We start from the raw sequence: 26,522 nt of genomic DNA, 5'->3' as shown, positions 1-26,522 counted from the left end.
GAGGCCAGAGTACCCTGGAATGGCAAAAGGGAGGAAAGAAAAACTAGTTAAATTTGTGCTCCACTTTTCAACCAGGGATTCCAAAACACAAAGTTCTTGCTGCGAATAAGAATCAAATATTCTTAAAATTATCATCAGTAACATGTACTGGCCCATTCAGACCTCTGAGTTGTTTTTTTTTTTTTAATTATTTTAAAAATCCCATAAGCTGCACACACTTATCTAAGCTGGCTAAAATTCAGCAACTCCTAGAACTAGCAGAAATACACCATGACCAAATGCTGATGTTACTTCTTCTGTTCCCTTAACAAACTGTATTTTAAAATCTACTCAAATTCGCTTGAAGTTTGCTTGCAACTTTGTCCCGAAGTATGGACTCTTAAATCTCTCTGTAAAATTGTCAATTCTAACTCAGTAATGTGTGAAGTATGTAATTATCAATAGTGTACATTACATAAAGAAAAGTCAGTCTCTGGAAGAACATATATACACTGTGCAACTATCATTTCAGAATGTACTTATTCAGAAACTTCAAAAAAGCCATCTTATATCATTGCCTGAAGAGAATTCAGGTTTAGAATCTCTACAGGAAACAGGAGGGTGAATATATCAATTACATTTATCCAGTGGCTGGTCCACTTATTTCCAGCTAGAATGACTTCAAAAACAAATAAAATGGAGTTGGTGGGGGCGGGGGGAGACATCAGAGCAGGCTGAGATGCTGCCACGATCACAGCCGTATTCCTCTCAGTAGTAAAGGGGCAAAAAGACACCATAAGCAAGCTTGATAAATTTAAAATATACCATAATTCCGTAACAAAATCACTATCTTATAGTAGTTCTCATCTCTTTTTATGGTAACAAATGAAATGTACTGCACAGAAACAAGCTTGAGCTTCAACCAGTGAAGATAATCTCGCAAGATCTATTCATCTTTTTGCATGATATAGTTGCAAGGTGAACACAGGAATAAATGCAGAAATATGAACTATTAAAAGGATTATCACATATTCAATATTCTGAGTAAATGAAGGGAAAAAACACAATGGCTTCTTCACATCCATAAACATCTCACATTTTTCTACTGCTCCCAAACTATCACTTGTTCTTTTGAGACTCCCAAGGGCTGAAGTGAGGGGCACAGTCCCTCCATACAAGGTGCAGGATGTTACCAAGCAACCAGCATTAGAGCTTCCTTGAGGCAAAATGGTTTTACCCACTATTGTCTTTTCAAGGTCTTATGTAAATAATGCATTGTTGTGCACTGGGCTGTTTTCTTCTTTTATTTCTTTAAATGTTGGGCTTGAACTTCTCAGTAAAGCACTTGTGGGAACAGACTGCCTGAAACTAAAAGCAGATTTCCAGACTGCAGGACAACCCTTGAGGCTGGTAAGCTGGCAGTCACACCGCGTCAGTGTCACGTCCATCTCCCTCGGTCTTGACCCCTCCGGTAGTGCTCTTTCGGTCTTGGTCTCATAGGAGCTGGAAGTGCTCTTCCTCTTCTGCCACAGTATGCAACCCTAGTTTCCATTCTGCTAGGGCCAAACGAAGTCTTAAAACTGCCATCATAACAACCACCTGGATAACATTTTGACTTTCTACAAAGCTAACAGTTTCTAAGGAAAAGGTGGAATGGGTGAATTCATTTGAAATATTTCCTGACTTGGGGTCAAAAGTATCCTTTATCAGAAAAAGGCACAAAAACAGTATTAACAAATAGAAAGACTACATATCCTCACCTGTTGAAACCAATTCTAATCACTTAAGATGAACACTACCATGAGACAACAGTGGTTCTAAAGAACCCTCAGCTGCAGTCATTTTTCAATGGGTTCTATTCTTCAGAAAATGGTCAACATGTCTAAATTCCGTTTATTCTTTGATCTGACAATGACACCAAAGCTTCTTCATATTATTTAAAAGAATGCCAACAAAGGTTTATACAGCTTTATTAAGCACTAAAAACCACTTTGTCCTTAAAATAAAAACATATGACTAAATACTTGGAAGTATTTTAATTTCCCTTTTAGCATATACCGTGAAAAATTAAGTATGCTCACAATTTTTTGAAAGAGGAGAATCATTAGGCTGAACAGGTCTTGGAAGTGACATGGCCCTGCTTCAGATACTTTAATCTCTTCTCCTGTGAACACTACCCAGGCTAGACTTCCAGAGTTTTCACCATCCTAGCACCCTACTTCCTAAATTATAACAAAACACAGAAAAATAAGACGAGCTTCTAAGGACCAACCTGAAGATAAATTTGAGAAACTTAGAAAAGTACTTTTACTTTGGAATTAACACATTTCAGGAACTACATTTAATTAAGTATTCACCTTTCCAACCGCATTGCTACCATCTTTTTTTTTTTTTAAAGGATTTTATTTTTTCAAGGAAACCTCTACACCAAACACACCGAACATGGGGCTTGAACACAGCACCCCTAGATCAAGAGCTGCGTGCTCCATGGGCTGAGCCAGCCAGGCGCTCCTTATTTGCTACCATCCTTAACGAGACAGGGCAAGAGTAAGAAATGTTTATATAATAATATGTGCAACCACAGAGATGATGTCACCACAGACTGACAAAAGCAGATAATTCAATGTTTATAGAAACTACTCCTACCAGGTGATTTTAAAACTCTGGAATTTTATCACATTTGATCCTATCAATCCTCACAACATCCCTGTGAGGTAGGTAGAAAGAATGTGATAGTTTTCACATTTCACAAAAGAAAAAGCTGACAGTGTTGGAGGATGCTGACCTTGAAGAACCATAAAGTAACTGTCTTTCTTGTTAACCTGCTTGTTACACTAAACCACGAGATACATTTTACTTTATTAAAAACAGACTACTCTAAAATCAAACCCTCCAATCCTTCCCCCCCCACCCCAAAAAAATCATTGTAGTTTACCAGTAATCTTGTTAAGTCGAGCTCTCTTTGCCTGAAATGAGTTGCCTTGATTATTTTTCCTCTTGTTTGATAATGTGCTCTCTGGCTGTGGAAAGACCATCTTTGGAACGTTCTCTACATGAAGTCCTACTTTTAATAGAATACATATATGAGAGTTTATCTAGAATCCAAAGTTAAAACACAAAATTTTTTTTTTAGATAACAAAATAGTAAAAATGCTTTGCACTTAATTTTTACCTGTGCTTAACACAGAACTTTAAAAAACACAAATTTCTCCAGACTGATATTAGAAATAAAGAACCATTAAGTAGTTATTCTTTAGTAAAGAAAAGCAGGAAGAAAGTGACTCACTGCTTTTTCCATATTACATACTAAAATACATGCAGAAGCACTTAAAAAGTTAAAGGGGAAAAAAAAATCACAAAACAAACAAAAACCCCAAAGCCTACTAATAAGAACTTAGAAGTCAAAATCGGAACTCATTTCTATTGAAGAATACTAAGATCACCCATTAACCAGTACCCATATTAGACAGTAATTTTCAGCTCTGCAACCTGCTACAGAAGTTAACTTCTTCCCTCATGCAAGGGAAGAGCCCAATCATTCCACCATACCCTCCAACTGCAGGTAACCAAAGGATCTGGCTTACTCTCTAGCGAGTTTACCCTGCCACAAAGAATGAACGTAAGAACATATTTTGTACCAAAAGTTTCGCTAGATGTGGGTAGATCTTCCTTCTTCTCAACTTCTGCAGAAGATATAGAAGTTGAAGTCTCTTCCTTCTTTGAAGGTACTTTAAACCATTTCCTCTCCTCTTTCTCTTTCTCTTTATTGCTGTTGGCACTGGTGCGAGGCTTGCTCCCTGTTTTATTCTTGGCTGCAGCTGCGGCAGCTGCTTTGACTAGAGCTATCCAATCCTCCAAAGGAAAAACACAAAACATGTGAAGTATTAAAAAATTAATCAAAATTTAATTACACTAATGAATAAAAACATGTCTCACATTTCCAAAGCTACCCTCACATGCACACAAATATAAAAATTGAATTAATTAATTTATACGATAAATCAACACAGTGATTATCAAATTTAATGATCTAATGGGTTACTGGGATTGTATAACCTTACATAAACTTAGAAAATATTCAGTAACAAATATTCCTTTGATATATTTTCACAGAAATAAAACCTAATAATAGAGGCAACCCTTTAATAAATATGGAACACTGCATGGTGCTCTTAGCACTTTAGATTCAAGTGGCAAATTGCATTTCTTTTCTGAATACAACAAAGCGTAAAAGAAGTAAGAGAAAAATGCTTTCGTTGCAATTCTGTAAAGATTAAATGAAATGTATTTCCATTGAGCAAATTACTCTTCCTTATTAGGAAGAATATAGCACTCACAGTATGGTCAACTTCACAGAATTCAAGGTATGATTTTATTAATTCTTAAAGCTTTGAAAATTTGAACACCAATTTATCACAACAGCTTAGAACTATAGTGAAAGAAAAAGAGCCATTTGATTTGACCAAGGGGAAATACATGCAGTCAGGCTCCAGACGAATTTCCCTCTCTCTTCGACTTCCTAGTATTTGTGTGGATCGCCCTTCTTCTGAGATGTGAATGCTTTACTCTTCCTGTGTTTATAGTCTCAGTTTGTTGCTAAATAATTTTTACTATTACTATTTTAACTAAAAATGCTTGTTGTAAAAAAATGAAAAGATACTTAAAAAGTGGTGCTAACATTTTAATTTTCACAATCAAAAAGATTTTTTTAAAACAAGTATTTATACTATCTCTACAGTTAATCTTCCACTGAGAACACTAAGCTTCAAAGAGACTAACTCAAATTCAACAAAAATGGGTAATACATTCAATTCTTAGTCCATATAACTAAACACTACTTCACAACATCAAGTGCATTTACTTCATAGGTGTCATTAGCAAAAGTCAATCATTAGGTGATACAGGTTGATGGCTGCTCAGTCTTGAAAATATATGAAGACAATAAGCCATTAAAAATAAACCAACAAAGTCTGTTTCGTTATGTCCCCATGATTAAAATGAACTAAAACTATCATGCGACTGCACCTAAAACATTCACCCAACTTTCTATTGAATACCTTGCTACATGTGCCAAGAAGCATGCTAAGCATGCGTGAGACAATTCCTAAGAGATGCTGCCTGAAAGACCCCAAAAATGCATTGGCCCTGCTCCTGCCTAGAAGGAACACCTTTACTCCTGCCTGGAAGATGACCAGCATATAGCTTTTTCAGTATTTAAAGTGTGTCCCCAGTACATATCTTATTAGAAAGTGAATTAAGACATGGGGTGTCTTGGTGGCTCAGTCGGTTAAGTGTCTGCCTTCGGTGGGATCCAGCCCCATATCCTGGAACGCAGGATCTGGCTGGAACCCAGCTTCTGGCTCCTGCTCAACAGGGAGTTTGCTTCTCCCTCTACCTCTTCCCCATTGTTCATGATCTCTCTCTCACTCACTCTCAAATAAATAAAAATCTTAAAGAAAAAAAAAAAAAAACACAGTTGTGAAATACAGGTTTATGTCTCTAATTTGTAAAACAAAATAAAACAAACCAGATAAACCAGTACTGTCCAATCCCAGGTATACTTAGAGTCATGTTTTTTGTTGTTACCTATAAGGAACTGAAAGGCAAATAAAATTAACTATAAGACAGTGTGACAGAAGAGGCAGTGGAGGAATAATACACAAAATACCACGGAAGAAAACAAAAGATTAATCTTGACTTAAGAGAAAGGCTACTAGAAGGCTTCAGGAAACATAACAGATGAGGTGAGCACTGCAGCAGGAATCTTCAGGGTCAAGGGCAGAAGGAAAGGAGTCAAGGGGCACCGCCAGGAAGAGGACCCATTAGACAAAGCCACGGCAACCAGAGTGTATGAGAACAGGCACAAGGGGCAAGAACAGTCTGAGTAAGTCAAAGGGCTACAGCTAAATTGAGCCTTGAGACTGACACTAAGTATTAGAGGAAAAAAGCACCTCGCCGATGAAATGGACAATAAGCAACAAAGCAGAAAGAGAAACAAAAATAGAGCCGGACTAGCAAAGTGCCAAATTCAGAGAGATCATACCTGTATGGTCTTATGAAGAGAGTGCTTAATTCTCTGTTCCACATTGTGAGGAAATTTTTAAGTTGTTAGAGAAATGCTGACAAATGCCAGGGGTAAATTCCATCCCCACCTCTTTTCTCTCTTTTTTCCCCCACCTTTTTTTCTGAACAGAAAACTGGGAGAGATTCATATTGTAGCTCTTAAAAGTACAATCAGATAATTTTTTTAAAGTTCCTGGTCATATGACTTTTTAATCATGGAATCACTGCAGTTGTGTCATTAAAGAATTCTCCCATTATACTGCCCTTCTATTTTTAAACAGGTAAGATCCACTATTAAAAATAACTGGTGTGATCATTCCATGAATTAGAACTAATGATCTGCTTCAAAGCTCCCTGTAGACAACAGAGCTGTAAGTTCAGAATCACTCTGCATTACGGTTATATGAAATTTTAAGTCAGTCACTCAATTCTCTAAGTTCTGAATTCCTCAACTGTGAAATAGAAGTATCAGTCATAGCTGTGTCAAAGGATTTGCTATGAGAACCCAATTAAATAATGTACGCAAAAAATTTTTATAAATAGTAGAGGACCTTAAGAGCAAATCTTTAATATTAGTATTACATCAGCACACTTGCAAAAAGAAAAAGTAGGACAGAAAAAGCTACAGAAAGTTTAGAGAAGAATATATCTCCATACTGCATCAATTTATCCTTTGCTAATTTAGTAAAAGAAATTTACTGTGTTATCTTTACAAAGGAATTCTCAAAGTACTGAAAATTTCTAAGATACATGCAAAGTTGGATTCTCTCAGCACTGCCCACACAACACCTGACTTAGTATATTTCCTTCATGAAAACAAGTCAAAAACTTTTTTGGGAAAAAAAAGACACTTATAAAATGAGGCCATTTTATAAAAAACAATTCTACCAATATTTTAGTGTGCCAGTATTAAAAATTATGAAGAAAAACATAAATTAAAAGAAATAATAGTGTTACTCAGGGTGCCTGAGTGGTTGAGTCGGTTAAGCTTCTGACTCCTGATTTCAGCCCAGGTAGTAATCTCAGGGCTGTGAAATCGAGCCCTGTGTCCGCTACCACTAACCCCCCCCAGCCCTCCGCACCCACCAACCTGGCCTGTGCACACTCTCAAGCTCTCTCTCTCTCTCTTTAAAAAAAAAAAAAAAAATGCAGTGTTACCCCTATTTTCTTTCAGTACTTTGTATTTCAGATGTACCTACTTACTAAAAGTAAACACCCAATACATCCCATAAATTTTTATGACTTGTAATTTTACCAAAAATTGCTTGGTATCCCACTTTGGAAAAAAATGAAGTTTTAGGCTTAATGTCATCTCACCAACATTTGAATAACCAGAATAAAATAAAAGCTTTAAAGCAAAAAAAAAAAAAAAAAAAAAAAGAGAGAGAGAGAGAATTTAATTAAAGATGTATATTAAACTAAATTCCCAATGTTTTAATCAATCTCTCTATGCAGTAACCAAGAAATCACACCACGGAATGCTCAAAGGAACATTTTATTTATACATACAGGTAGGAAGACACAAAGCAATTTCCTGATCAAAAGCAATTCCATTTTAAATTGCATTTCCATATTAACTGGGGAAGAAAATTCTGCTAGCTGAACACTGCAAAACTAAATTTTTGAAAACCAGGTGATTTAAAACAATCATACTTCTCGGAATTTATCGGGAATCATTTTTTTTAAATGCGGTGATATACATTTGGCTGGAGCTGACCAGATGACTTCAACACATTTCAGAATGATACTTTTCCCTGCACAGTATGGAACAAATATGTAGCATATATCCATATTAGACATTTTCATAGATTACTTTCAATTTTTAAAAATTAATTGTAGGTCCAGGTGCTGAAAATCCCAAATAACAGCAGAACATAAAAGAAAATCTTTTAAATTTCTACTGGCACCTTTTCTTTCCAGTTTTTCAGGAAACATATTCAACCAATGGAATCATGGTTTTAACTTCATCCCAGATTCTCCTTTAAATGCTTACCGTTCTTTCTTGCTTTGAGCAGTGACAAAGCATGTAATAGACTGCTTACGTCCCATGACTCAGAAAGCCCTACCTGAAACAGCCTAGAGTGTCAGGTAAGCGCCTTTTAAAAGAAGATTAATGACTATGATTTATAAAAGGAAAGAAGAAGGTAAGAAACTCAATATAAAATTTTATATTAAAAATTAACTTTCTAAATGATACTATATACCAGGAAAAACAAAATGAAATTAAAAAGGCACTTACCTCACTTCCCATAGACTGGTTACACGATCCAGCTGGGTCGATAGGACAACACCAGCTTAGTGGATGCTGGGATTTCACCTGGAACAGAAACTAGTGACCTATAACTTTAGCAGGTCTAAAGCCAAAGAAGCAAAAATCAAGTGTATAAATTTATTTTACATTCTAAGCTTCTTTTTCTTGCTGCTATTTGGGGCTATCAGCACATAATCCTACAATTAGTTCGCTTTAAAATATATATATAAAAACTTTTTTTGATTGTCACCATTCAAGAAGACATCCCTTTGGGTAGCTAGGAATGCTGAGCACCCTTACCTGCCCCTTAGCATCCTCGGGCATGGCCTTAATGTGCATTCTTTTTAAACAACGAATTACTCCATCATAAAACTGAACTGTGAATGTTCCTGAAACAGGAGCAAGTCATAATCATTAGAAAATACAACTGAATTTTACAGCAACACTTGAAATCTAACAAGTAATGCCCTGACAGAAGCATATACACTCTAACTGCAGTAACTGCAAACACACACCCATTAAGAACTCCACCAAGTTGGTTAAAGTTTATTTTCCCTTTCCCCTAATAAAATCATTATTTACAAAGAAATCCCAAGGAATTATCTATCTATAGGAATTATCCTTTGCTCTCTTTGAAAGTTTCTTTTTAGAGAGAAAGAACCGATAGACAAAAAAAAAGTCATTTACTCAAGGAAAGATTATTCTGTTCGCGAATAACGTGTTCTATTAACGAACTAGCAAGTACGAATCAGATCCACAAGCTTTGAAGTTAGAAAATACAGGCCATCTAGATGACACTGTTGCTCTGCAGGTCAGAACACTGAATTCCAGGGAGGCTGAAGGCTCTGTCCACAGCAGTCCACTAAACAGCAGCACAGCCATAGCTACATCCCCATGCCCATGCCTCTCCCACTCACTCATTCTGCTTTTAGGGCTTGAGACTGTGTTCTCACGACAATCACAAAGTATATTCACTTTTGGTTACAGAGACCATGTTTTCAAGTCAACAAAAGTCAGTACTATCACAAAACATATAAATTACACAGATTTTATACTTAAGAAATTTCAATAATTTTCTATCATTTCTGTACAAATGAGGGCTGAGAGCCACTTTAACAGATACTAGACCTTTACAAAAGGAGTATAAACAATAAGTGTGGTAAGTATGATTGGCTTAGAAGTTGGCACCAAAGCCAGATATAGATGTATAAAGATTTTCCTTAATTTTGCAATTTGAACATCATAGGATTTCATCTTTTCTATAATTAGCATAATTCACAGTATTACAGATATAAAGATCTAGACCCAAGTTATGGGAAAAAACTGACCCACAGAGTAGCAAGGATATAAAAACACTGATAAAATTTTGAGAATACCGAACCATACATACATACACCATACATGATACTACCCTCATTCCTGCACCTGTCCTCTTCCTTCTTCAGTAACGGCCTTCCAGAGGAGAGCAGGCGCCACACTATGCCAACCGGACATGCATCCCTCCCCACTGCTGATCACACTGCTTCTGCTCTTGTGATGCCTTTCTCCTTTCCTCTCTCCAACCTATTCTTCAAGGAACAGCTCTTCAAATCCCACCCATAATATGAACACTTCCTGTGCCTTCCAGTTTACAGATCTGTCCCTCCTCTTCAATTTCTCTAAGACATATTTCAAACACCTTAATGTCTATTTGTGTTCATTTTGTTTAGTTCCTACAGTGAACAGAAGGCCTCTTGAAGGCATCCTTTGCCTGGTTTTTCTTTGGCGGCCTGGGCACGGTAAGCAGGTTCATCCACCATGTGGAACATACAGAAATCACAAGACAAATACCTACAATGGAGACTTTTTAAAAAGAAATTACACCTGTCAATATTTCACTAAGGGCTTACTTAAACTCCTCCTGAAATGGCAGAGACTGCAGTAAGTGTCTTCATTCTTCCACCAGTGCAATTTTAATTTTATTTTCTATGCCCATGGACAAATGGGATAGGATAAAATATGGGGGCTTTGCTTCTGAGGGCACTGCAAGTGTATGTGCACACGGACTTGTAATATGCTACACTCCCAAAGAGCTCTAAGCATGGAAGCAAGTGACCCGCAAACCTAACAATGGAGATGCCTCTCAACTCTTCTGGAAGTAAGGTGACTAGTGGTAGGTAGTAAAATCATAGCCATATTTGTTATTTCAATTCCTTAAAACAATACATTGGAATAGGCCTTTGTAAAGTTATGTCATAATTTCAAGCTAAACAACGATTTACTTTGCCACACCTAACATTCTTTCTCTCTTTAAATGTTTTCCCCTTTTATCTCCTCTTACCTCCCACTTTTTCTCAAGTTTGTTACTTTAAATCTCCTCAGCTCAAATACCTTCCACAGTTCTTGCCCATCATCTCCAAATAAAATTCAAATTCTGCAACAAGACATTGCATACACAGATCTTTGCTTCTCTTCTCCACCTCTTCTGATATTCTCTTCCCTTTAAAGGGCTCTTTCACTCCAGTCACATCAAAGTCTTGCAATTCCTAAAAAGTGACAAGCCTCTCTTCTGCTCTCCTGCAATATACCTTTCTCCTGTCTGAAAAAGCCATTCATTCCTTCTTTATCTAGCTGACTCGTCTGTCTTTCAGGTTTAAAGGAAGCATCACCTTACTTAGATTAAATGCTCCTGTTGCAAAGAAGCTGCCACTCAATGTGTTTCTTCAGTGAAAAGAATGAATGAGTGGTCATGTTTAAAAAATAATCATTATAGAAAACTAATGTGTTACTGACTTGAAAAATATACTTGTAAACTATTTTATAGCTTTTTAAAGTGAAATTTTAAATATGAAATTTAAAAATAAAATATTTAAGTATATTCTTAATACTAATTTAAATACTAATTCTCAAGTCTTTCCAAATTAATCAGTCTAGAAGTTGTTTTTTGTTTTGTTTTGTTGTTTTCTTCAATACATATCTGTCCCAACATAAGTATTCGCCTTCGGCCATACTAACACACCTGATTTCTGTGTTATTGTCAACATTTCTGATCAGTTCAGTAATTTTTGCTCAATATCAGCATTAGATACCACAAAGGCTATTAGGAAACTTAACAGTCCCAATTTTATTTGTAGAAATAAAGAAAACGAGCAGGGAAAAGATCCAATAAAGGAAATCCTCAAACTGATAAATTTTCACACTCCTTCCTCAGAAAACACTCTACCGCATTTTACTTCCAAGGTAACCTGATTTGAATTTCCTTTGATCTTTAATCTTCCCTCACATTCTGGTTGAGGCTCTGTTTGTTGGCCAACAAACAGAAACAGAAATAAAGAAGATGAGAATAAGAAATAAAATGCATACAATTTAAACCTGTGAACTGAATGCTGCACAGTTTTAACCAACTATCCACCACTCCTAACTATTGCTCTTAATATAAAATTTATTTTGGCAGTAGATCAGGTGTCATGTTATCCTATATACTACAAATAAAATACTCCCAAAAAAAGAATATTAGTAGGAAAGTAAAGTTTGAAACAAAGAGAAGTAACCACCATATGTAACAATTACACACATTAATTAAAATTAGAAATCCAGTTAAATTTAACTATTAATCCCACTGTAAATCTCAGACCACCTCAAATACATACCTTCTTTGTTAATTGCTTCAATCTTGGCAGGGTAATAGCGACAGTCTGTCCAGCGAGCCAGAACTTCTTCTCCAGCTTTAAAATCCTATTTTAAACAACTTTTGAGATCAATACCATGTAATAATAAGCGTTTCCTTTATAAAATTAAGCTTTTGTAATATTTAACAGAATTCCTTTTGAAATGTATCATTATATGGCTGCCAAATGGAAAAGTTCTACTTACAAAGAAATCTTCCTCATCTTTTAGCCCTTCTTTTCTTAATGCAGGTCTCTCCAGCGGTCGCAACCTATTGCTATCCCAGTAAATCCATTCATCATAACGGTGACTCCAACGCTCAAAATGGACCAACATCTTGCCCTCCTCATAGTCGATTTTTTCAATTCGTGATGGATACCTCCAAAATAAAAAGCAGCTTTATATTAAAAAAAAAATTCTAACGTTTGTTTACACAAAGTATTTAAAAAAAAAAAAGGATAATTTAACTGAAATATTGCTCACCATAAAAACCATAAACAGAACAATATGGGTCCAGATTTTTAAACTACTGAACCAACAAAGTTTGCTTTGTTATTTTTTTTTTTTTTTACATGATTGGTCTCAATACCTAGTGAAATAAATATTTCAATACACTCCCAGTGGAAATAAAAATCACTTGCACTGTTTTGGTAAGTAATTCAAAAATACGCTTCAGGAGCCTTAAACATATTCCCACTTTTTGACTCAACCATTACAATTCTGGAACTATATATACAAAATATTTATAATAACAAAGAAAATAGAAACCATCTAAAAATATACTTAGAAAAACTGAAGACTATCTACAGCTACACAAACATTGGTATATCCTCTGAATGATACGTTATATAGTCTTTAAATGTGGTATTTACAAAAAATTTACATGGGAAAATGTAAACAAGTAGCAGCACTGTGTTTAGTAGAATTATAAGTATGTAAAATGAATTTGTCAGCAAAAAATACCAACATGCACATTTGTCTCTTTAATGACACAAAACCACTTTGTTTTTTTCTATTTCTGTGTACTTTCTGATATTTAATAATGCAGATCAATGATAGCAGGGAAAGCTCAGTTAAACTTTAAATTCTAAAATATAAAAAAACATCACATTGTTCTGTCTTTAAGTGTGATGATTCTCCTACAATAAATTCTAAAATAGAAATTAGTTAACTTGAAACTTTCAACATGGAAAACTGCCTCATCGTTCCTAATGTACCATATTAAATGTTCACAGATGACTCAAAAATTTTTCAAAAGTATCATTAAATAACCTTAAGAATTTAATAGCAGCACATGGTAGATGATTCAGCCATAATAATTTCATATTTTTGCGAGTTTTTGATAAATCAGGAATTTTTCTTCCCCCTATGGAGAACTGGTTTTCACCATAAAGTATGACAGATCTTACATAACTCTGAAATTTTAACTCCCGTTCTTAAAACATAAAAACTGCCACTAGCACTGAGGGAAGCCTAGAGGTAAGAATGCCCTTTAGTGTATTTTCCAGTATTCACTGGCCACATCATCACCGTAAGAAGATTTTCTATCAATTACAAAAATGGACAAATTTCTATTTCCACATGTTTATTATCACATCTTTTTATTTTTGAAATTTGGGAACCGATTACTACAGGCTTTAAACATCGCTCATGCTATTCAAGGCTTCTTAAACATTTCAAAGGCCCCGAGTCCTTTGGTGTAGCTTCTTTCCCCACTTTGGTTTAATGATACTCAACTGCTTGGGACTTCCTCAAAAACACCAAGCTCTGTCAAACATTTGTGCATTTGTACACTGTTCTTTCTGCCTAGCCCTAAACTGCCTCCCCCACTATTCCATTTCTGCTACTCATTCCAGGCTTGGAGTGCGTAATCTCATGCGTAAAGCCCTCCCAGCTCTTGGCCCCAGCTGCTCTCACTGCACCCACCTGGCCAATATCGATTTCAGTGCAGGTTCCTAAACTATGTGCAGCACAGCATTTACAGCCCTTGCAATGTTAATACCCCTGACCTGGTGGTTAAATAGCTTGGGAAAATACTAGAGAACAAGCTACATTGTTTTCTTTAAAGGTTTCTTGGTCCTATCAACTTGGAGATAAAACATTTACTATTACCGAAGTAAAAGAAATAGCTGATCCTTTTATCGCAAAACTTTTAACATTTCTGGTAAGAAATGTAAGGGACATTTGTGCATTTGTGCAGAGCTGTAAGGGACAAGATTTTAGAAGATACCTCCTGACCTGTTAGCTTCAAGGAATAAGAGATATGTGTATCCTTGTATCCCCCAACATCTAGTCCAATGACAAGACACACACCAGCCACTCGCAAATTACTCGGGATGAACAAGAAGTGATGTTATTACTTGGGATGAACAAGAAGTGATGTTAAAGACTATCTGTACAGATCTTCAGAACTAAGAAGGCTGTCAATGTTATAAACTTAAGTTAGAGCTTAGTCTTCTCAGTCTTTTTTTGGGGGAATGGGTATGGATGAAGAAACATTTTGTTAAAGAAAAGCATACACAACACAAGAAAACACAGGGAATTAACATACTCCCCCAGGGGAACACACCAGCCTCACCCACTGAGAATCAATGCTTTCATGACTGACTTCTACAATGTTGCTCTCATTGTATGTTTTCACTCCTCCCATTCTTAAAACATAAAAACTGCCACTAGCACTGAGGGAAGCCTAGAGGTAAGAATGCCCTTTAGTGTATTTTCCAGTATTCACTGGCCACTTCATCATTGTAAGAAGATTTTCTATCAATTACAAAAATGGACAAATTTCTATTTCCACCTGTTTATTATCACATCTTTTTATTTTTGAACAAACGTTAGGGGTTTAATCTCTAGGTTCCTTCAATTCTAAATGTAAACAATTCCAAATATTTAAAACATTTCTCCAAATAAGAATGGTCCACAGTAACAGAGTTAAACACAACTTTATTTCCATAACTTGACTGGATTTGGCAAAGAGTTAGAATCCAAGTAAGTTCAAATAATTTAAATCTGGGTTGCACTTTTAAGTGACTTAGAGTTTTCCTAAAATATTTCAAATTCCTTTCACTGTCAGGATGCCTGATGTAACAACCAGACTAAAAATTGTATTTTGGGGAACTGCTTCAGGATAATTTATAGCATATTATGTACTCTTTACATAAATATCTAGAGAATGACAGGTAAACTTCAGATGAAGACCAAGAATTGAGTAACACAAATACCCAAGATTATCTCTATTCTTACAACATTTACTAATCAAATTTTGAATCTTAAATAAAAGTGCCATAAATATTACCATTATCAAGGATGACTAAGTTTCTATTCATTCATTCCACATAAATTTGGGCATCTAATAAGACTAAGACACTTGCTAGGTACTGTTGCTGTAGAAGAGGAAACATAATTCCTACCTACCTTCAAGGAGTTTAGCTTAAAGTCAGATAAGGAGAGAACAAATTCAGAACATTTACATGTATGTTAGTTTAGCTCTATGTTCTTTCCTTACTCAGTGTCAACTGCTCTTTATATACCTTATCTCCTTGGATCCTGGTAACCATCCAAGGTATAGATAACACAATCCAAGAATACACATGGTAGGGTATCCACAGCCAAAAACAACTGGCACAAAAGCCTACAGGAGAAATGGGATAATGCCTATATCAAAGTAATTATATCATATATGGTGCACTGGTAAGTATATACAAAAATTTTATATAAGATGCTATTAATAATAGCTCAGAGAAAACTGACGAATTCACTGAATGTTCCTGGGAGACATTATCTACGCTGATCTTGATTAGGACTTCTTGGATTTAGACTTAATGAACAAGGTACAAAAAAAGGTAAAGTGTACACACTTTCAGTTAGTCAATCAACGTTCATTAACTTAAAACCAATGTTAGGCAATCAGCCACATAATGAGGATTCAGACAGAAGCAGAATGAGGTGTCTGTCCTTAAGAAACTCTTGATCAAAGATTGGAGGGGCAGTTCGAGGAAACCATTCCCTTTGGCTAGACGACACAATCGGCAGTAGTGTGAACAGTGCAACATCAGACTGGACTTATTAGCTAGGTTCAAACTGAAGGGCTTTGCAATAATAAACTGATGAAATGCCCTGTCATTCTACAAATAGGAAATCCCTTACTTTGGTCTTCACGGACACCTCAGGAAAAAACAAAACAAAACATAAACCCTAACATCAAAATCTTTGCTATTACATGTAAAATGCACAAAATGGCAACTTAACATATAATCTGATTTAGTGAAAGGATTTCCTTGTTCTAGCAAATGGTCCATAGTAACAATGCCTTGATACACACAATGAATGACAATACTATTGAATGAATGTATTCACAAGTGCCTCTCTATCTTGCCCTACAGCAGCATCATTTTGATGCAATTGACAGATCATGATGGTAGATGGTCTTTTCTGAGTTAGTGTAGTCAAAGTCCTGTAATGTCAAGTTAAACTGTGGCTATAATTACTGAGCAGAACAAATTCAATACCGAGAATAAAAATTATTTTCATCCTCTCTGAACTTTTTTTTTTTTAATTTATTTGACAGACATAGATCACAAGTAGGCAGAGAGGCAGGCAAAGAGAGAGAGGGGGGGAAGCAGGCTCCCCACGGAGCAGAGAACCTGATGCAGGGCTCGATCCCAGAACCCTGAGATCATGACCCAGCTGAAGGCAGAGGCTTTAACGCACTGAGACACCCAGGCGCTCCCCCTTCTCTGAACTCTTAATAATGCTTTATTGCCTCATCTGAGAATACCAGCATTTTAACACTGTTACTGGTTATCTCCCACTTGTAAAAGACTGTTCAGAGTAGCAATATCTAAGGATTCTGGACCAAATCCACTAACCCACTGACAACCAAATACACTGAATATACTGCATTAGTTCCCTACAGTATCAACTCTTTAGTGTTGTCAAAACACAAAGAAAATATAAGAAATCTAAGGTGGGAATTACCATTACAGATGAATTGCTGTACTAGCTCACCTGTTTTACATGGGCAGGTCCTGATTTTCTGACTACATCAAGAGATCACAATGCCCTGAGGCTGTATGCAAAATGCTATGTTTCATGTAGCTGCCAACCAGTATTCCCTTGAAGTAGGAGATCCCAATTTTAATCAGATTTTTAAAGGGGTCCGTGATTAAAAACAAAAATCTTTCTGGAAAGCAAAATTATCTATTAACACTCATAATACAGGTGCTCCACTATCCTTGGAAGGAAAAAAAAATGGGCACGCGGCTATTAAAAATAATTATATTCAATATATTAACAGTAAAGCAATTAAACATTATTTGAACTCATTCTGATCTGTCATCTCGTTTGATTATCAATACAGGTAAAGGTCTGGATATAAGAAAGTCAACCATGAGGAAATGACAAGAGAAATTCCTTAACACAGTTAAGGCCTCCTGCACTTAAGCCACCAGATGGAGTTCTTAACTACTCATTGATAGGTAACAATCCACTGAACAGGCCAGACATTATTAATGTCCTAAAGACCATTGGAATTCACTCTAAGAAATAAATGCCACATTAATCAAAAAGGCAAAATACTTTACCTTTTTTTTTTTAAGATTTATCTATTTATTTGAGAGAGAGAACAAGCGGAGGTGTGGGATAGAGGGAGAGAGAAAATTATAAACAGACTCCCCACTGAGCACAGAGGTGATGCAGGGCTCAATCTCACAATCCTGGCATCCTGACCTAAGCCAAAATCAAAAGTCTGAAGCTTAACCAACTGAGCCACCTTTTGCCCCCCACCCCAACAAAAAGGCAGTGTATTTTAAAAACATGCCCCAACAGTTATTCAAACTGTGTATTTTAAATAATAGTCATTTGTTTATACTGATAGGATAATAAAATTTCTAAGATATGTAAATTTAAAAATTGACAGTTCCTCATTTGTTTCATTTAACCCAATAAACACTGAGTCTCTAATTCACTATGTGCCAAACACTGAAGTAGGAATAAAGCTACAAATAAAAATATTATTCCAATCAATAAACTCAAATTCAAGAAGGAGGGGAGGGAAAAAGAGAACCAAATAAGGGAACACAATTACCATACAATGTTAGTGAAATAGTAAAGCTATGTTACAGTCAAATAGCAAAGATATATAGTACAAAGAATACCTAAATTAGATGTTCTCCTAACTAAAAAAAGTGAAACACACTTGAAATCTGATTTATACATAATCCAAATGTTAATGTTAAGAGAAAATTTAGGGAGTCAAGATTAACAACTCAAAACAGTTCTGTGGATAAGGACTTCACAAGCAAGAAACTCTAATGTGTCATAAAAAAATGGCTAAAACACATTAGGACAACTAGAAATACAGAACTCCCTCACATACAAATGTCAGGAGGAGAATTATTTGCCAATTATAAAATTAATGTAGAATGTAAACCAAACATAATATTCTTATAACATAGTAACCTTTTAAAATTTTAGCCTCCCGGAAGCAATTTTAATTTATAGTACACTTTGTAATTTTCAAAAACATTCTCTTCAACCAACTAACTCACTGATTAAACTACAAGAACAATGTCACCTAGTATTATTATAGTATTTTTAGACGGAGTGCTTTTAGGTAGTGCATGCTAAGTTGTTTCACACTTGAAGAACAACACATGAAAACAATTCTTATGAGTAATTCAAATCTGACATTCCCAAATGGAAGTAAAAGAATCTAGACTTTCCAGAACATTCAGATAATAGCTTGTATGTCAAAAATCACATCTTCTCCAACACTGAATTCTAAGCGTCCCATGACATCATCCCTCACATCCTCTTTTCAGAGGCGTCCACCCCCAGGACACATGTCCAGTATAAGCCGCCAGACCACCCCGCTGCCTATCTGTCCACGACCTTTGCAGCAAAGAACAGGTAAGATCCGAGTTAGCCACGTTGACTTCCTTTAGAACCTTGATGCCACCACCTTTCAAATAAAGGTTTCATTTCAGATCCCGGGATTCAAACTCCTACTGCTGTCCACCTCCCTAGCACCTCAATCTCCTGCCATCCCTACATTCATTCACAGTCAGTTCTAACCAATCAAAGTGCCTACACCTACTCTCTACTCATTACCATCTCCCACCGCAAGACTTAATTAGACTATCAAGAATTCCTTTCCTACTCTACCCCAAAAAAATGCCACCAAAAATACTTCTGGTATTGTACCACAAGTCTGTATATTTCATATACTTTGTTCAAATCAACAGGACCAAATTCTTCATTACTTTTGCAACAAAACTCAAAACTCTAGAAGGTTGACGTCCACTTAATTCCTATTTCTTAATATTTAGCACTTAAAAAATTATTTTACTACTACAGGTAGCTATAGGTGCTTATATACCTACTGATTCAAGTTTTAAGGATTTACATTCACTCGTCTCCCAAGCAGACTCCTCTCTACATAAAATAACCAATATTCATGCTATTTTTTTTTCATTAAACCTAACATTTATTAAGTGCCTCTGATTGATAAAAACCATGATAAGATTTTAATAATCACTCATCTTGCTTACTCCTCAAAGAACCTTTCTGAGTTAGGTACTATTACTGCTTCCAGTTATTAGAGAAAGGTCACAGAGGCTCTGAACCGTTAAGTAACTTGCTCAAGTAAAAACAGATATTTAAGCAGATCTCGAACTGAGGTTTGTCTGTCTTTAAAGACTGTGCAATATATATTCGGCATCTTGCCAACTGATGATTTTCAACTCCTATCACACTTACTGCAGTGTTTCAAATATAGGGTGCTCTTACCAAGAGGTACTGAAAACAAAAGTAAGATGAAAGTCACATTATATCCTGTTTATTTTTTCTTGAAAATTCAATTTTATATAAGTGTTTTTGATACAAAATGCCTAAAGTTGGTTTTTGTTAGCCCAAAGAGTACAGAAAACAGATATAATTACACAGAACAAAACAAAATCTCCCTATGCATAGAAAGGCTCGTTTTATTATTAGAACTTCTCAAGACAAAAGGTGTACTATATCTCAACTGTGCCTAAGTATGAAACACCGCATTAAAATATAAGAGTCTGAGAAAAGAGTAGCTTAACCTTTAGGGTGTTTCAAAATTGCTATAAATTTTAGATTTTTTTTTTAATTGTGTTGTATTAGTCATCATACAGTACATCATTAGTTTTTGATATAGTGTTCCATAATTCATTGTTTGCATAACACCCAGTGCTCCATGCAATCCATGCCCTCCTTAATACCTGTCACCAGGCTCACCCAGCTCCCCAACCTCCATCTCCTCTAAAATCCTCAGTTTGTTTCTGGGAGTCCCCAGTCTCTCATGGTTCGTCTCCCACTCCAGTTTCTCCCCCTTCATTATTCCCTTCTCCTCATGTCCTCTGTTCCACAAATAAATGAGACCATATGATAACCGCCTTTCTCTGTTTGACTTATTTTACTCGGCATGATCTCCTCCAGTCCCATTCACGTTGATGCAAAAGCTGGGTATCCATCCTTTCTTACATGTGATGGAGATGTAATATTCCATTGTGTATACAGATTGTTATAATATAAATTTAAAAATTAAGATAGGAATCCGGGGCACCTGGATGGCTCAGTTGGTTAGGCATCCAACTCTCAGTTTGGGCTCAGGTCAAGATCCTGCAGTTGTGGGGCGCCTGGGTGGCTCAGTTGGTTAAGCAACCGCCTTCGGCTCAGGTCACGTTCCCGGAGTCCCGGGATCGAGTCCCATATCAGGCTCCCAGCTCCATGGAAAGTCTGCTTCTCCCTCTGACCACCTCTCCTCTCATGCTCTCTCTCAAATAAATAAATAAATAAAAATCTTTAAAAAAGAAAAAAAGATCTTGCAGTTATCAGATCAAGCCCTGTGTGGGGTGCCATGCTGAGTGTGGAACCTGCTTAAGATTCTTTCTCTCCTCTCCCTCTGCCCCCCCCCCAAGCCCAATACAGGAAGGAATCTATAGAGTATGATTTCCTATAGAACTAAGAAAAACACTAAGTGACTTTAAAAATAATATTTACTAAACTAGTCTGACAAATATAATCCTATACTTGGTTTTTGCCTCCTAAGTCATAATTCCCTTGCCAAAATTACAGTAACCACATCTCATGATATCCCCAAAACTCTGGGTTCATTCTTTACCAACCTGCCAAAATTCAGTAAGCTCTGCTGGGTATCTTTAGGGATAAAATCACTTCATGTAAGAAGCTTATACTTTGTTACCTTACCGAACCATAATGAACTAGAACAGATTCATTTTTAATTAAAGAGGGTTAGCTTTTTGGCAATGAAAAAACAGACTTTTAAGACACATTGAATATTAAATATCCAAATTTTCTTCAAATTCACTGCAACAATTCTCTCAAAGTTGAATTAATTATAGTTACTGAAATAACATAATACTGGCATATCAATTTCTAATTTAATAAAAAGAAAAGTTCTTTTTGCTGAATAATGATCTATGGAAGGTGATAGTAGGGATAGTCAATAGTTCTTTGAAATAAAAAGTCATATAAAAGTACTAAAAACTAGAACCCTTATGAACAATAGCAAAACTAAGCTGTCTCTTCAATATCAATTTAAGTGCTTCTAAAAATATTATACTACTGATATTTAAAACTGAGTATTTTTTTCTCACTTCAAGAATCAAAAGCAAAATTAAAAACTTTTCAGCATCTGTAGATACCAGTTCTGACTACTCAGCAAAACCAGAATTGCCAAACATTTTTCAGAGTTGAAAGCATGTGATACATGACGGCCGACCTTCAATCAAATGTCAGATAAGCAAATAAAACCGTCTTCTCTTCCAATCCAACCCCTGCCATTATATAAGTGTAGTGTGCACGCACACACTGACACACAGAGCACAGCACAATAAGACCGAGGTTCCTGGACTTTACGTTACTATGCATTTGTGAAGGAGGCCAGGAAATGATCAGCTTGAAGGCTCGATTCAAAGGTGAGCTTGAGAAGGAGGGTTTCTAGGACAGACAGGCCAGCAATTAACCTGCCTTGCAAAAGCCAATTCCACAGAACAAGAATGATATGGGCATGCTGGACCTCAGGGCCCTTCTAAACACCAGACAGATACATATCACTAGAGAAAGTCAGGAATTAAGATAGCCTATGAACACTGAGCCCCTTTACTCCCTGAAGCTGAGGCTCAAACCTCAGGGAGTCCCTATGTGTGGCAACAGGTTATTGTAACGAGATCACAGTCAAAAGAACCTGGCTATAAGATGATTTTTCTGACTTTTACTCCAGATGAACTGGAATAAAAAAGTTAATATCTCCAAACCTCAGATCTGTCATTTCTAAACTGGTAAAGATCATTCCATACATGACTGGCTCCTTATAAAATTCTAGTGACATACTGAGTATTTCCTATATATTCTGAATCATTATAGAAGTTACAATCTCACAACAGCGATCCATAATTAATTAAAACCAGGGACAGTCTTTTTCCCACCCACAGCAACAAGAATCTAAATCCAACTATCCAGCCATGTAGTGGTAATTACAGCAATTGGAAGAGCAAGAAAACTGAAGCACATGAAATTCATGTAGATCAGTATGCTCTATTTTACTGGAAAACAGCAAAAAAAAAAAAAAAGTTTTGAATCAGGCATCACTTTGCCAAGTATTTACACTTTACTTCTTCCAACTAACAGAAGTAAAAATAGACTATAAATTCAAAAATAATCCTGGATATTTCCACTGCTATCCAACTCAAAAAACTTTATCTTTCGGTTAATAATTCTGTACACTCTAGGCCAGTGGTTCTCACATGCTGTTCCCAGAGAAGCAGCAGCAGCATCACCCAGAAACTTTTTAGAAAGGCAAATTACTGGGCCCCACTTCACACCTACTGAATCACAAGTTTTGGATATTGGCTTAGTGATTATGTTTAACAAACCTTCTAGGTGAATCCCAGGAAGCTAAGTTTGAGACTCACTCTTCTAGACTTCACCTGAATCACTTTCAAAACTACAGCATCCCCCACCAGCCAAAAAAAAAACCAACCACAAAAACACAAAAAAACTACAGCATCAGTGAACTTTGCAAGAGAATCAATCAATGAATTATTACCACATGGAAAATTAAGGAGTTAAAGCATCTGACTAGTTACATATACTTTTCTAAGCCAATAGTTATGACTATGTAATTTCAGAACTACACAATGGAAGTATTTAAATGAGTGGGAGAGCAGGAAGGAGAAAGGGTAACCATGTGCCCCAATACCACTATACTCCAACCTTCAAAAATTATTATTTTTGTTCCAAACTAGATTCACCTTTCCCTACTTTTTCAACTCATTTTTTCTCAAAGTTCTTTTAGTGCCCAGCAGTTCTGAGCAAACTATGTATGACTTCTACTTTTTGTCTCTTACTTCTGCCTCAAGTCTATGCTACTTACCCATCCAAAAGTGAGATTTAAAAATTCCTCCCTCCCTACATGGAAAGTAGGTAAGAGAAATCAGAGTTTCTAATTCAAGGGACCTGAAAGATTACCTAATATGTCACACCCTCATTTTAAGGACATTAAAGCAGAGAACTAACTTTCCAGAGTCGCAGAGTTCACAACAGAACAGCACTGAGAACCCGTTATCTCCTGACTTCCAGTTAAACTTACTTTTCCCTGGATTTGTTTTCTCTCACCTTCCAAGAAAACTAGGATAAGCAAAAAACTTGAGCAGAGAAGAAAAAGCTCTATAGAAAATAAATCAATATAATGAAAAGAACAACAGAGTAAGAACAAGAACCAGGTGTATTTTATAATGAATACATGTACTCTGACCCTTGTCTAACCTTGCTTTCTATATTTTTTGAGGGGAGGAGGAGAAAGATCTTCACTTTAAAAGTTTATAGGGCGCTTACTGATGAAAATTTTAACAAATTAAGTTAACTACAGTCTTTGTGCACTGATGCAGACTTGCTTGATGGTTAAACGGAGCTCATTTAGATCTTCAGATTCAAAATTAGTGACTTTCAGAATGTAAAAATCTCAGAATTAAAAAAACATATCATACAGATTTCAATTTGAAATTCTCTGCTAGAAGAGTCTTAATCTGGAGCCCATGGATAAGTTTTCCATGACCACCTGTAATATATAACTCAGTATTTTTGGCATATAAATATGATGTACATTTTTCTGAGTCTACAGCTCTAATTAGGCTTTCAAAGGTAGGCAGTGACTCAAAAGAATCTTTTTCAAATATACAGTTAGGAAAACCCAATATTCAAGAATTTTATTCATATTAGCAAAAGATTTCCTATTTTAAAAGTATTCACCTAAGGTTTCTACAAGTTTCAAACTCACCTAAAGTAAAATTTAAAAATGATACTGGTTTTTAAATTTGATCAACATACTACTTTTCAGGAGTACTCTTCTACTCCAAATACAGAAAACACAACTTATTTATATTAATGTTTGCCTTTGAATAGTTAAATTCAATTAGGAAAAAGCAACCCTTTTTATTCAGAAAATAATGTACTTTTACCTAAATTAAAAAGCATTTATACTTGTTATAGTCTAAATATCCTCAATTTTCCACACTGTAAAAATTCTGGTAATGAACATCTTAAAAACTCACATTTGAAAATGTTCCATACAGTTCAAAAAACTCCCATGTGTGGAAATAGCATTTGTCAATTCAAATTTTACACTGTTCTATCAAACTCTGATACTTGGAGACAGCGTCACAATTTTTTTTTAATTTTTCATTTTCCTTTCCTTTAGATCTATAAGAGAATTAAATAGAAATATTACCAAAAAAGGTCAGAAGAGCCTAACTTATCTGAATGCTTTAAATTAATTCTGCATTTCAAATTTTATATTACTTGAATTTTTTTTGTTTTCATAAATCACTTGCTGTAGAGTAACTACTTGAATTTCATTCAAAAGATAAAAGTTCAATCTTTTCTCACTGAACAGTATTCAGAGTGATTAGATAAAATATTTGCAAAGGTGTTTGTAACTAGAAAGCTATGCACAAACGAAAAGATTTTATCATCACCCAAAAAAGATGATTTATAGCAGGTTGCAAGGACATGGCTTTCCTTCTACATTCCAGGCCATTCTCATGTCAATACTGAAGCCACATTTAAAAACATACACTTAAGTCTTCAAATCCTCAAAGATTTTTCACCTCTCCCTCTTCCCTTGCATTTACCTCAATGCTTAATAATTATGTACTATTTTATAGAATTTGAAGCAGGTTTAAATACATTATTTGATCCTTAAAATAATCCTCTTAAGTAAAAGCCAGTAACATTGCTTCCATTTTATTGACAAGCCAACTGAAGTCAAGAGGTTGTCCATATTTACAGGACCAGGAGGTGACAGTCTTTGAACCTGCATCTTTCATCTTTAGAATCCACTTACAGTATCTCCAGCAGAACTTCAACTCTAAACTTTCTCCTCCCCCAAATACACTACTGTATCAACAACCTGTACCCATTTTCAATCTTATGATGTCACTGCATTCAAGAGATTACAAATGTGATCTGTCACCATTTGAACGGCAGGAGTGTGATAGAAAATATGACAGAGGTAAGACCAAAGATGGCTGATTACATTATCTATAAACAGTAGCATATTAAGTCTTTTGAAAGACTTTTAAAAGACTGTTGAGAAAGAAATTAATCAGTATGTTTTAAATAAAACTACAATATTTTTAAAAATTAAGCAATCCCCCCAAAAACAAAATTAAGCAGCCTACAATACCCAACAGGAGTTAGGTGTAGTCACTACAGGAAACCCAAAAACCACATACTGGCCCGGGAGATGACTGGCCTTTTGTTGGCTTCTTAGGCCTGCATTAGTTAGTTATTGGTAAATAATCAAACCATCAATGAGCTTTCTGATGTAGTTTTAAAGTGATTTAGAAAACAAAAAGTAATAAATCACTACTTTAAAAAATGTAGAGTGTATTTTTCTGAATATCTTTCTGAACTTTGAAGACTAGAATATGGTTTGCTCAAGCATTAATAATGTCCTTTCCATGAGAAAAATAGATTGCACCTTCCAATTAAATCAAATCTACCCCAAACTTAAAAGTGGAAGCTTAAATTCAGTTTATTTCTGCCCACTTGATTTAGAATTCAGTTTTCTTTCCAGGGCACACAGTAAAAATTCTTTTCCTTTTTTTTTTTTTTACATAGGAAACATCTTTTACACACAGGACAAGTTGAGATTTTGGGTTCTCCACTATCACAACTTTCCCTCTGCCCTTCTCTGTAAAAGGTAACCAACCAACATGTGAGGTCATTTCCTTCACAACAGATACACGGCTTACTGGCAATGTCCTGTGTGCAGAGACAGTAAGCACTATCCGCACTCTTGCTTCCTCCCTGTTCATTGCCTGTAATAGTTCAAAAGATACTCATGTCAAATAAGAACTCAAAACTTTTCCAAACGTACTGAATAAATGTGGAAGGTTAAGCATTCTTTACGGATGCAACAGAAGAGTAAAGTAAATAGGGAGGGAGAGGTGGAAGAGAGAGGGGAATCAGTTCAGAATACTTTCAGTGGTAAATATTTTGCTCCTCAAAAAAATAGTAAAGTTTCTCAACACTT

At 35.7% G+C, this 26,522-nt stretch overlaps 1 protein-coding gene across 8 annotated transcripts in view; it reads right to left on the bottom strand.

Annotated features, from left to right (window-relative positions):
• PHF20L1 (PHD finger protein 20 like 1) overlaps positions 1-26,522 on the bottom strand; it is a 75,158-nt gene that overhangs the window by 43,443 nt on the left and 5,193 nt on the right. For 3 of the 8 annotated variants that reach the window (XM_059395191.1, XM_059395189.1, XM_059395192.1), the window contains exons 3-8: positions 12,146-12,317; positions 11,923-12,007; positions 8,594-8,682; positions 8,282-8,371; positions 3,618-3,831; positions 2,915-3,043 (exon numbers count right to left, since the gene is read on the bottom strand). In XM_059395191.1, the coding sequence (XP_059251174.1) occupies positions 2,915-3,043; positions 3,618-3,831; positions 8,282-8,371; positions 8,594-8,682; positions 11,923-12,007; positions 12,146-12,317 (779 nt within the window). The remainder of the gene's footprint in view (positions 1-2,914; positions 3,044-3,617; positions 3,832-8,281; positions 8,372-8,593; positions 8,683-11,922; positions 12,008-12,145; positions 12,318-26,522) is intronic. The other 5 variants (XM_059395193.1, XM_059395194.1, XM_059395195.1 and 2 more) reach the window with 5 other exon arrangements.

This window comes from Mustela nigripes, chromosome 3 (assembly GCF_022355385.1).
Source record: "Mustela nigripes isolate SB6536 chromosome 3, MUSNIG.SB6536, whole genome shotgun sequence".
NCBI classification, from domain to species: domain Eukaryota; kingdom Metazoa; phylum Chordata; class Mammalia; order Carnivora; family Mustelidae; genus Mustela; species Mustela nigripes.
This window is presented reverse-complemented; position numbering and strand designations above follow the sequence as displayed.